The sequence below is a fragment of the Bubalus kerabau genome, chromosome 7 (assembly GCF_029407905.1).
Source record: "Bubalus kerabau isolate K-KA32 ecotype Philippines breed swamp buffalo chromosome 7, PCC_UOA_SB_1v2, whole genome shotgun sequence".
NCBI classification, from domain to species: domain Eukaryota; kingdom Metazoa; phylum Chordata; class Mammalia; order Artiodactyla; family Bovidae; genus Bubalus; species Bubalus kerabau.
In genome coordinates this window covers 102,267,769-102,281,197 of record NC_073630.1, presented here as the reverse complement: position 1 = coordinate 102,281,197, position 13,429 = coordinate 102,267,769, and the positions used below count along the sequence as shown (strand labels likewise).

General features: G+C 43.2%; 1 protein-coding gene across 3 annotated transcripts in view; it reads left to right on the top strand.

The window, feature by feature from the left end:
- The window catches only part of HPSE (heparanase), a 53,017-nt gene that overhangs the window by 19,750 nt on the left and 19,838 nt on the right, over positions 1–13,429 (top strand). For all 3 annotated transcript variants that reach the window (XM_055587506.1, XM_055587507.1, XM_055587505.1), the window contains exons 2-3: positions 4,741–4,886; positions 7,420–7,545. In XM_055587506.1, the coding sequence (XP_055443481.1) occupies positions 4,741–4,886; positions 7,420–7,545 (272 nt within the window). The remainder of the gene's footprint in view (positions 1–4,740; positions 4,887–7,419; positions 7,546–13,429) is intronic.

The following is a 13,429-nucleotide window of genomic DNA, read 5'->3' as shown; positions in this document are numbered from 1 at the left end:
TGGGTTGGATCCCTGGGTTGGGACGATCCCCTGGAGTAGGAAATGGCTATCCATTCCAGTATTCTTGCCTGGAGAATTCCATGGACAGAGGAGCCTGGTAGGGTCACAAAGAGTCAGACACAACTGAAGCAATTAAGCATGCACACACAGAGACATAATTAGTTAAGAACTGGTCATACTGGAATGGAGTAGGGCCCCATTCAGTATGACTGATGACCTTATAAAAAGGCGGGATTTGGAAACGGACACACACACACAGAGAACACCATGTGTACTTGGAGCTGTACTGCTCTGAGAAGCTTTCAGAAGCTGAAAGAAAGGCCTGCAGTAGATCCTCCCCCAGCACCTGCAGGGGGAGCATGGCCTTGCCAACATCTTGATTTCAGACTTCTTGCCTCCAGAGCTATAAGATGACACAGGTCCATTGTTTAAGCCACCCAGTTTGTGGTGTTTTGCGACTACAGCCCTAGCAAACCAATTCAGTCTCCCAGAAGCATTTGGCAAGAGTGACAACTGAAACACTTTCTCATCCCTTCAGATCGGTGTCACTGCCATGTCTGGCGGTTTCCCCCACCACTCTAAGGTTCTTCACCACCTCTTCCTCGAGCTTGTCTCAGTGGTGCTGTTCCCTAGGCTTCTGACCTAGGCCCTCACCTTCTTTTTTATTATATTTATTTATTTATTTGGCTGTGCCGGGTCTTAGTTGCAGCATGCAGTATCTTTAGCTGTGGCATGCAAACTCTTCAGGGTTGAACCCAGGCGCCCTGCATTTGGAGCACAGAGTCTTAGCCACTGGACACCAGGGAAATCCCGAGACCTTCTTTTTTCACTTTACATAATCTCCTGAGTGGTTTCATCTCATCACTTGAATTACTGTTCAGGCAGTGGTGTGTTAAGCAATGTTTCACAACTGGCTCTCTGAGGGGAGAGGAGACTGATTTATGGGTTTTTTTTCTGATTTCTGTAGTCTAAACACCCCCACCATGGCTGATTTCAAACTGCCAACAGTTAAACACTGGTTCTCAAAACATAAAAGTTGGCTCTCACAAGCTGGTACCAGCCAGTGCAGGGTGGCTCCCCGCACCTCCGCTTTTGTGTCAGAGATAAGCAACTTATTTTTACACATACAGTAAAATAAAAATACCTGCAGACGTTTCTTTCCACTAACGAACTGTTCCAGAAACGCAATACCTGCCACAGCTTTCGCGTGTTCTTTGGTTATTTCCATGTCATTGTGGTGGTGGTGGTGAATTATTTTCCTCCTTTCTTTTTTCCGGGTGTGATAGAAATACTGTACCTTTGTTCAGTTTTGTTTTTAGGACAAGCCCGCAGGTGTTTTAAATCTGGCTTTTGTCAGAGAGCATCAATATTGTTTCTCAAAACAAGAAAAGATTCCATTGCAAAGGAGACAGACAAAAAGGTCCTTGATACAATACTCTGAAACATGTGATTTTGTTTACTTGGCAGAAGTCATAGCACTGGGTTTTAATTTTGTTCAGGAAATGGTCTATGTCTGACCCCTCATGCCCTGTTGTCAGGCTGGACTCGACTGTTCATGCACTTGGGCGTGCTTGCTGAGTCGCTTCAGTCGTGTCCAACTCATTGCAACCCTATGGGCTGTAGCCCACCAGGCTCCTCAGTCCATGGGATTCCCCAGGCAAGAATACAAACCTTTATTAAGCACCAGCTGTGTACCAGGTACTTGTCTAGGTTTCATCTGGGCGCTGAGGAGATTCTGATGATCCAGACAGAGTCCCTCCTTTCACAGAGCTTAGCTTGAGATGGGGGTGGGATAGATAGTAAACCAAGGAAACGCAATAGAAAGCTAATTTCAGAGACTGCTGGATGCTCAGAAGAAAACAAAGGCAGAGTAATGTGGTTGAGAGTGACCTGAGGGGGTACAGCCACCACTTCCGGGAGCCAGGCTGTGGTGCTCCGACTTCAGAGGCAGGCGGTACACAGATGCCTGCCTTGAGACCCCACAGCTCCTGCCGGCACTCGTGTTCCCTTCATTTCCCAGACAGCGCCATTCCAATTGCTCTCCCATCTCAATTGCTTACAGACATCAGCCCCAGAAATCTAAAAGAACTTCCTCTTTCACCACACACAACCAAAATCGAAATCAAGGACCAGTATCAGTGCCTGGCCAAAAAGCAGTGGGACGGGGCCAGCCCGAATGACTTTGCAGAAGTTCCTTGTATCAGGTTTAGGGCTGCAACTCTACCCGTGGGCTAGGGGTTCACTAATTCACACCAATGGTTCACATTAGTGGAACCACACTAGCCAAAGCACCAAAGATGAGCACCGGAGAACTGATGCTTTTGGTGCTGGAGAAGACTCTTGAGAGTCCCTTGAACAGCAAGGAGATCCAACAAGTCAATCCTAAAGGAAATCAGTCCTGAATATTCATTGGAAAGACTGATGCTGAAGCTGAAGCTCCAAAACTTTGGCTACCTGATGCAAAGAGGTGACTGATTGGAAAAGACCCTGATGCTGGGAAAGATTGAAGGCAGGAGGAGAAGGGGACGACAGAGGATGGATGGTTGGATGGAATCACTGACTTGACCGACCTGAGTTAGAACAAACTCCAAGAGATAGTGAAGGACAAAGAAGCCTGGTATGCTGCAGTCCATGACGTTGCAAAGAGTTGGACATGACTGAGTGAACAACCACAAAAGGTAACCACACTAGTGGTTCACACTAAGCATTCACTGACTTTTAGACTGAGGACTCGCCTCCACTTTATGTGTCTTCTGAGCTCCAGACACACATGGCCAGGGGCCTGATGGAAATGGTTATTGGTGCACGATTGGTATCTTGCGACACTGAGCCCCATGCCTGCCTTCATCCCTGTCTCCAGTCTATTGCCTATTTATTTTTCATCTCATCAAATGATATTACCATCTTCCAAGATGCTTCCCAGGAGTAATCTTGGATTCTTCTCCAACATTCCATTAAATACTCAAGCTAGTATTTCTGGGTTTCCCAGGTAGCTCAGTGGTAAAGAATCTGCCTGCCAATGCATGAGGTGTAGTTTCAATTCCTGGGTGGGGAAGATCCCCCAGAGGAGGAAATGGCAACCCACTCCAGTATTGTTGCTGGGAAAATTCCGTGGACAGAGAAGCCTGGTGGACTATAGTCTGTGGGGTCACAGGGTCAGACATGACTGAGCATGCATGCACACTAGTGTTTCTATCTCCACTTGTGTCTTGAATTTATTCACCTCGCTTCATCCCTACTTTTGTTACCTGACCTCAGTCCATCACTTTCTTTCAATATTAACACGACCACAGTCTTGGTCCTTCTATTCAGTAATTTACACAGCAGCCTGGGATTCTTTTCTAAAACAAAAGTCTGGTGCAGTCATTTCATTGCTTTAAATCCTCCCATGGCTGCCATCTTATAAACCGGAACTCCTTCCATGACATGGCAGCTCACCAGCCATCCATGATATGGTCCTGCCTGCCTCGCCAGTCTATCCTCTCCCAGCACCTCCCTGCCCCCAGTCTCTAGGCTCAAGCCACACCTTGAGCATCTTAAAAGAAGTTGAAGTATTTTCGAGGGTCCCTGAACCTACGGTGAGTCCTGGCACAAGGAGATGAAGCGCAGAGTGAAATTCGTTCAGGGATGTTATCAATGAGGAATTGATTGAAATCCCCAGCAGCACCAGAGAACTCAGGGAATGGTGGCATCTGCCAGGAAATCCTCAGAACCTCTTGAAAACAAATGGGAATGTTAGCTCGGACCAAGTAAGGATTCAGAAGAAAGTCGTTTCCACTTTGCTATGAACCCAAATGAAGCTAAACTGTAGGAAGGGGGAACAGGATGTCAAGAAATATTGGCAATTAGTTCTCTGGCATGATTTTCCAATTTGAAACAAACCCACATATAAACTAATTAACTGGGCCATTTTGCGAACACACAGCGTCAGGCCCATGTGTTTTAAGAGCTTTCCAGAGAGCATGGTGGCCAGGATCCCATATGTGAGACTTCAGAAATACATGGCAGCTTGTTCCTGTTACCTGCGTCTTCTGTTTTCTTAGGATTGTTCACTAAGTATTCATGATATCTTCATCTTTCTGAGAGAATGGATTATAAATCATTTGAATTAGGTTCTATAACATTCTGTACTATTCTGAGCATCTAACAGGAGCATTTTTGGCTTGATGACATATGCATTTAGAATTGCTTGACTAGGAAGTGTCCTTGCTGGATAGGAATTAGAATCTTACACCATTCTAAGTCATTTGACTTATATTGAAAAGGATAGTTTTCCTTGGGGTGGAGGTAGAGGTTGGTGAGGGAGAGGAAAAGGACTCGTAAGTTATTTATGAACTTCTCTGGGAACAGAAATTTTTGAAGACAATATATTTTTCAAAGAAACACAGAGTCATCTTTCCTGTAGTTTCCACTCTCTTGTGTCTTTTCCTCCATCAGTCACAGAAGATTATGAATTCTCTGAAAGCACTAAAAGCTATCCTGCTAGTCAGGTTGAAATATAAGCTCTTGGCTGAGTCAGCACTCCCAGTTGCTTTCAGATGCCTAGAAGAGCAGCCTTGCAATTAGGAAGATTCCAGTTGAGACCATGTCCCCGTTAGAGTGAAATGACTTCTCTCTCCAGCGCCCTTGCAGCTAGATGTTAGAAAATGGGTCCACCAAGGGAGAAGGGAGTCAATGTGTAGAAGTCATTGTCTTGGGGAAAAAAAAATAATTTTAATTTCTTGCTTGTCTTCATAACAGTTCTTCAAAGCTTCGTACCTTGGCCAGAGGTTTGGCTCCTGCATACCTAAGATTTGGTGGCAACAAGGGAGACTTTCTCATTTTTGACCCCAAGAAGGAACCAGCCTTTGAAGAGAGAAGTTACTGGCTATCTCAAGGCAACCAGGGTGAAGTTTTTTAAAGATTACCCATGTATTTGAATTCACTTGAGTCGGTCACGAGCATTCTCAGAGAAGAGCTGTTTGTCACATCATCAATTGATAAGAGATGAAGGGCTCCCAGTGGAACTGTGGGGATGTCTACACAAAAGGAGGAAGCAGTGGGCAGGTTTCCTCCTCTTGATGTGCTCAGGAATGTGAGACATGGGGGCACAGGGAAGGTGCTGGACACAGCTTTAAGAGAGTTAGTGTTACTCGCTCAGTCTTGTTGGGCTCTTTGTGACTCGATTGACTGCAGCCCTCCAGGGGATCTTCCCGACTCAGGGATCAAACCCAGGTCTGCAGCATTGCAGGGGAATTCTTTACCATCTGAGCCACCAGGGCAGCCCTTAGGAGAGTTAATTGTGCTGTAAACAGAACAAAGATTGTAGCTAAAGGGCAGAGCTGCCTAGAGGAACCTGTGGGGAGAAATGCACCAAAACAGAGAATATTCCCTGCTGAAGAGACAGCACTGATCAAAGCTCATTTATTCCAGAAAATGTGGATGAAAGGTATAATAAAGGGATGTGGAGATATGCTCTGTGTCTAAGAATGGATTTTAAGGCTTGATTTGTTGGGCAGTGGTTCTCAGACTTTATTGACTATACACAGTCACCCAGGGGAGTTTGAATATTTGAATTCCTGGGCACCAACCTTAGATTACAAGTTGAGCAAGCTCCTCCTTGTGATTCTAAATATTAGGAGTCTGTGGGCTTCATCTGAGAAATATGCTAAGGCACCACAAGGATTTGCCCTGTGTCTTTCATAAGTGCTATGCAGACATCAAATGGAAGTTAAATTAGTATGTTAACAATTATTGAAACTACCATGTACATCTGAATTACAACAATGTATTATGTATATATTAATGAACAATATTTTGCTATTTTATATATTACATTTTTTTGTGGTTAGGAAGTGTTTAGAATTGTTCATCAGTAACTGGGCCAAAGTTGATAGAATAGTAATTAGAAAAAATGAACAAAAGCCAGGAGGGTTTTCCTGGAATAACACATTGGAGTATGTTTAGACCTGGCCCTTTCTCCCCAGTCAGTCATATGCGTTTTGAAGTTCTCATAAGTTTACGTAGGAGACTGTCTTTCGTTCATCAGTTTTCTTCATCCTGGTGGGGAGACAGGATCACTGGGATTATCCCAGTGCTTCTGAAACATCCTTTATTAGGGGCTTCCCTGGTGCCTCAGACTGTAAAGAATCTGCCTGCAGTGCAGGAGACCCAGGTTTGATCCCTGGGTCAAGAAGATCCCCTGGAGAAGGGAATGGCTACTCACTCCAGTAGTTTTCATTCTGTCTGCCCTCTGATGGATGAGGATAAGAGGCTTATGGAAACTTCTTGATGGGAAGGACTGACTGTGGGGAAAACTGGGTCTTGATCTGATGGGCAGGGCCATGCTCAGTAAATCTTGAATCCAATTTTCTGCCAATGGCTGGGGCTGTGTTCCTTCCCTGTAGTTCAGCCTGAGGCCAAACTATGGTAGGTATAAAGATTAAAGGGAGGAGGAGAAGGGGACAACAGAGGGCAAAATGGTTGGATGGCATCACTGACTCAATGGACATGAGTTTGAGCAAGCTCCCGGAGATGGGGAAGGATAGGGAAGCCTGGCATGCTGCAGTCCATGGAGTCTCTAAGAGTTGGACATGACTTAGTGACTAAACAACCCACTCCAGTATTCTTGCCTGGAGAATTCCTTGGACCAAGGAGCCTGGTGGGCTACAGTCCATGGGGTCACAGTGTCAGACCTGACTAAGCGACCAACACTTTCTGAAACATCCTTTTTATGAACACAGGGTGGATGAGGCACCCGCTGTCAGGAAGCCAGACTGAAGCTTCTGAGAAAGGAAGTCACGGGGGGCCAGCCAGTCCTGGCAGCCTGAGCCTGGCAGCCGTGCTGCCTTGTGATAAAGAAGTGTGACAAGTACTGTCCTGCCAGACAAGATGGGGTGGATTTGTCCAAGTACACGCGCTGTGGTCTCGGGAGCTTTGATGATACCAGATATGAAGGAATATAAGTCAGCATTCCCTGTCCAATCATTTTGGCAAGAGGAGATTGCCACAAAGAAGATATAGTCCATGCAAAGCAAATTGCTATGTATTTTGAAAGTGAACTTTAAGAGAACTGAACAATGTTTTGTCTTCCAGGGGGGTTCTCTAGTAATTTCAAGTTTCAGAGGAGCCTCCTGAATTGCTAAATAACTTGAAGTTATGTGCAGTGTATCTGTGTCCAGTATACGTGTGGTGTTTCTTAGGAAACATGCCCTTTGGCTGTTTTTTTTTGTTTTTTGCTTTTTTTTTTTTGGTGGTGATTGGTCAAGCAGCAAATTTGACATATATAACAGAATACATCTTTCTCTGATCTTAGACCCCAAAACCAGAAACTCAGCTATCCTGCTTTAGTTCACATATATAGCTAGGTAAATAAGCATATGGGATTTCAACCTTATCATTGTAAAAGTAGATTCTCTGAATTATTCATTTCATTTGCAGATATTTGCAAATCCGGATCCATCCCTTCTGATGTGGAGGAGAAGCTGAGGTTGGAATGGCCCTTCCAGGAGCAAGTGCTGCTCAGAGAACAGTATCAGAAAAAGTTCACAAACAGTACCTACTCAAGTAAGAAATGAAAGGCACCCTGCTGGTGTCCCAGCCCCTGAAATGTTTGGATGGCTTGGACTTGGACTAAAATTTAAGAGGCCCTATAGCAGTCATGGAAAGCTGTATAATCCTCAAATGTTAGCAAGAGTTAGTGGACATTCTTGAACCCCAAGTTTCTGTTTTCTTTACCTGACTGCCTACTAGCCAGGGAGTCATTCAGTCTATTTTATCCATAGTATCGATAGTGTGTATATATCAATCCCAATCTCTCAGTTCATCCCACCGCACCCCCAGCTTTCCCCTCTTGCTCTCCATACATTTGTTCTCTACATCTGTACCTCAATTTCTGCTTTGCAAATGAGATCATCTATACCATTTTTCTAGGCTTCCCAGGTGGTGCTAGTGGTAAAAAAACATGTCTGCCATGCAGGAGACATAAGAGACTCAGGTTCAATCCCTGGGTCTGGAAGATCCCCTGGAGGAGAGCAGGGCAACCCACTCCAGTGCTCTTGCCTGGAGAATCCCATGGACAGAGGATCCTGGTGGGCTGTAGACCATAGAGTCGCAAAGAGTTGGTCACAACTAAAGCAATATACCATGCACGCACATACGCATATTGTTTTTTGAAATAGATAACTAATGAGAACCTACTGTATAGCTCAGGGAACTCTACTCAGCTCTGTAGTGACCTAAATGGGAAGGAAATTCAAGAAAGAGGGCGTATATGGATACATACAGCTGATTCACTTTGCCGTACAGCCGAAATTAACACAACATTGTAAAACAATAACAATTTTTAAAAAGAATCATTCATTCACAAGCTAATAATGACCTTAAATGCTCTGAAGAATTAGGAAGTCAAGGAAGACATGAATACATCTCTTGAGAAAAAGTAAAATACAAAAGTGGGAAGAGTGAAATGTGAAATCATTCACACCTCTTTGTCCATTCTGTTTCCCCTCTCAGAAGCAGCCCCTGTGATGAACTGTGTATCCCTGGCAGGGCAGCTTTCTCATTTTCCCTCCTGCATGGCTTTGAAAACATAAGACTAGCTCAGCTAGCCAGGAATTTATTTCCATTCGTGGAAACAGTTTTCCAGTGTTTAAACAGGATGATGTTGTCACGTGTGTCTGTGGGTGTGCTCTGTGCTCAGTCGTGTCTGACTCTTTGCAACCGCATGGACTGTAGCCTGCCAGGCTCCTCCATCTGTGGAATTCTCCAGGTAAGAATACTGGAGCAGGTTGTCATTCCTAAACCAGGGCATCTTCCCAACCCAGGAATCAAACACATGTCTCTGGCATCTCCTACACTGGCAGGCAGATTCTTTACCACTCTGCCACCTGATGTTGTTACACAGGTCTCTAAAACAAACAAGCAATCCTTATCTAACTGTGAAATATACTTTTATCTGAAAGTTGATGCTTTATACCCAACTAAGGGATGATGTTGCCCGAGATCTCAGTTAAGAAAATGTCCTGTGTAGATACTCTACAACTATCTTCTTTTGACTTCTGAAAAATAAATGATCTTGAGAAGATGCTACACATGGGCATCACCAGATGGTCGACACTAAAATCAGATTGATTATATTCTTTGCAGCCAAAGATAGAGACACTCTATACAGTCAGCAAAAACAAGACCGGGAGCTGACTGTGGCTCAGATCATGAACACCTTATTGCCAAATTCAGACTTAAATTGAAGAAAGTGGAGAAAACCACTAGACCATTCAGGAATGACCTAAATCAAATCCCTTATGACTATATAGTGGAAGTGAGAAATAGATTTAAGGGACTAGATCTGATAGACAGAGAACCTGATGAACTAGGGATGAGGTTCGTGACATTGTATAGGAGACAGGAATCAAGACCATCCCCAAGAAAAAGAAATGCGAAAAAGCAAAATGGCTGTCTGAGGAGGCCTTACAAATAGCTGTGAAAAGAAGAGAAGCAAAAAGCAAAGGAGAAAAGAAAAGATATACCCATTTGAATGCAGAGTTCCAAAGAATAGCAAGGAGAGATAAGAAAGCCTTTCTCAGCAATCAATGCAAAGAAATAGAGGAAAACAACAGAATGGGAAAGACTAGAGATCTCTTCAAGAAAATTAGACATACCAAGGGAATATTTCATGCAAAGATGGGCTCAAAAAAGGACAGAAATGGTAGGGACCTAACAGATGCAGAAGATATTAAGAAGAGGTGGCAAGAATATACAGAAGAACTGTACAAAAAAGATCTTCACGACCAAGATAATCATGATGGTGTGATCACTCACCTAGAGCCAGACATCCTGGAATGTGAAGTGAAGTGGGCCTTAGGAAGCATCACTATGAACAAAGCTAGTAGAGGTGATGGAATTCCAGTTGAGCTGTTTCAAATCCTGAAAGATGATGCTGTGAAAGTGCTGCACTCAATATGTCACCAAATTTGGAAAACTCAGCAGTGGCCACAGGACTGGAAAAGGTCAGTTTTCATTCCAATCCCAAAGAAAGGCAATGCCAAAGAATGCTCAAACTATGGCCCAATTGTACTCATCTCACATGCTAGTAAACTAATGCTCAAAATTCTCCAAGCCAGGCTTCAGCAATACGTGAACCATGAACTTCCAGGAGTTCAAGCTGGTTTTAGAAAAGGCAGAGGAACCAAAGATCAAATTGCCAACATCCGCTGGATCATCAAGAAAGCAAGAGAGTTCTAGAAAAACATCTATTTCTGCTTTATTGACTATGCCAAAGCCTTTGACTGTGTGGATCACAATAAACTGTGGAAAATTCTGAAAGAGATGGGAATACCAGACCACCTAACCTGCCTCTTGAGAAACCTATATGCAGGTCAGGAAGCAGCAGTTAGAACTGGACATGGAACAACAGACTGGTTCCAAATAGGAAAAGGAGTACGTTGAGGCTGTATATTGTCTCCCTGCTTATTTAACTTCTATGCAGTGTACATCATGAGAAACGCTGGACTGGAGGAAGCACAAGCTGGAATCAAGACTGCTGGGAGAAATATCAATAACCTCAGATATGCAGATGACACCACTCTTCTGGCAGAAAGTGAAGAATAACTAAAGAGCCTCTTGATGAAAGTGAAAGAAGAGAGTCAAAAAGTTGGCTTAAAGCTCAACATTGAGAAAACTAAGATCATGGTATCCGGTCACATCGCTTCATGGGAAATAGATGGGGAAACAGTGGAAACAGTGGCTGACTTTATTTTTCTGGGCTCCAAAATCACTGCAATGGTGATTGCAGCCATGAAATTAAAATATGTTTACTCCTTAGAAGGAAAGTTATGACCAACCTAGACAGCATATTAAAAAGCAGAGACATTACTTTGCCAACAAAGGTCCATCTAGTCAAGGCTATGGTTTTTCCAGTAGTCATGTATGGATGTGAGAGTTGGACTGTGAAGAAAGCTGAGCGCTGAAGAATTGATGCTTTTGAACTGTGGTGTTGGAGAAGACTCTTCAGAGCCCCTTGGACTGCAAGGAGATCCAACCAGTCCATTCTGAAGGAGATCAGTCCTGGGTGTTCATTGGAAGAACTGATGCTGAAGCTGAAACTCCAATACTTTGGCCACCTCATGCGAAGAGCTGACTCATTGGAAAAGACCCTGATGTTGGGAAAGATTGAAGGCAGGAGGAGAAGGGGACGACAGAGGATGAGATAGTTGGATGGCATCACTGACTCGATGGACATGGGTTTGGGTGGACTTCAGGAGTTGGTGATGGACAGGGAGGCCTGGCGTGCTGCCGTTCATGGGGTCTCAAAGAGTCGGACGTGACTGAGCGACTGAACTGAACCGAACTGAAGTTAAATTGGGCTAGTCAACATTTCTAAGAGTATATTTTTGGCATTAAATTATTTCTTTATAAGATTTTACTATAAACTATCTGAATTCCAGTGTATCCAATGAATTTTTAAAAATATTTTTAATGTATAAGGTACAGGAGGAAAGTAACATGTAAGAAATCAGAAAATAGGTTATATGCTAATAGAAAATGTTGTCCTCTAAATTATTTTTTGCATTTTCAAGCAGAGGGCTGTGTGGGAAATACTCTAATCCTTTACTGATATGATCTATGGGACTTCCCTGACAGTCCAGTAGTGAAGATTCTGTACTTCCAATGGAGGGAGTATTGGTTTGATCCCTGGTTGGAAAAGCAAGATCCCACCTGCCGCATGGTGTGACCAAACATTAAAATATATTAAAAAAAATTAAATACAATAATATGATCCATGGTTGAACAAAATTTGGCATAACAGGGCCTTCTCATATCCCATTAAAAGAATGACAGAAATCCAAGAGGCCCACAGCAGTAAGGTCTCATTTGTAATAAATCATCTGATATAGGCCTGCTAGGAGAAGATGCCATGGTATTAGGCATATAGAGTCACACATTTTTTCTTGATCATCTTAAACATATTCCAATTTACCTTAAATTTTTCCTTAAAAGTGTTTGCTGCCTCGCATGATCTTTTTAGAACCAAGATGGTAGGTTTTCAACATCTTTTCCCTGCCTCTGGAACTTGGACCTGTCTAGTTTCTACACCAGGGGAAAGCCCTTCTTTCACTAACTGTGTTGCTGGGTCAGTATAATCCCAGCCAGCCTGTGGGCAATGCTACAGTGTATGACAAATACTACAGATAGTTAATTGTGTTTGCAAATATTTTGACTTCTGAGTTAAAAATTTCTATTTTATTCTGCATGTCTTAAAAACATATAGATATAAAATTTACTGCATTTGGTCTGGGCACCAACTCATTGCAGGAATAAGTATCTAAGAAGCTCATAGATGTTGCGACACGTGGTTCTGCATCCATGGCCAAGGCTGGTAATTTCTGAGTAACTGAGAGTGGTATCATATGATGGAAGAGGTAGCAAAAGTCTATTTTGTTCTTTGCTTAGTTGATGGCCTGTCCCTTTGAAACATGGGTCCTAGAAGCTCTAGGTAAGTTTTCTAATTACAGGACACATCAGATGCTGTGTTTCACTTAAGGAGAACATGACAACAACATTTGTCATGAGAATATAAACTCACATTGTAAATCTGTCCGGGCAGGAAAAGGAAGCAGTGTTACAGGTGTGATTTTGGGTGTGACTGCAGAAAGGAGGATTCCTTTATTAAAATAATCATATTTAATGAGCTGTTTTTTTTCTCTCTTTCTTCTCCACCTTCCTTCCTCATTGTTCCACTCCCAGACTGGATGCTGGACACACTTACGTAAATGGAAATGGTACAATAGTCAGTGCCTATGTTTAATGGTTCAGTTAGATTATCTTGGTCCCGGGGAGTTTTCCACCTTCTCAGACAATAAGAGACTGGATAATGACTGGGAATTGGATAATTAACTATGAGTTTTCTTATTCTTATTTTGAGGAGGGAATAGGTTGGGCGAGTTTTATTTTATTTTTAAAATTAATTTTTATTGAAGTGTAGTTGCTTTGCAACGTGTTAGTTTCTGCTGTACAGCAAAGTGACTCAGCTATGCGTATACATATATCCCTTCTTTTTTGGATTTCCTTCCCATCTAGGTCACCATAGAGCATTGCGTCGAATTCCCTGAGCTATACAATATTTTCTCATTAGTTATCTATGTTATACAAAGTATCAATAGTGTCTGTATGTCAATTTCAATCTCTTAATTCACCCCATCCCCCACAACCCTCTTACCCCCACCCCTACCCCGCCACTTGGTGGGGTTTTTTATTTAATTATTTTTGGCTGCACTGTGTCTTTGTCACTCGACTAGGGCTTTCTCTAGTTGCAGTGCCAGGGCTTCTCATTGCAGAGGTTTCTTTTGTCGGGGAGCACAGTCTCTAGGTACAAGGGCTACAGCACTTGAGATGTAGGGGCTCGGTAGTCCAGGCTCACAGGCTCTACAGTACAGACTCAATAGTGTACTCA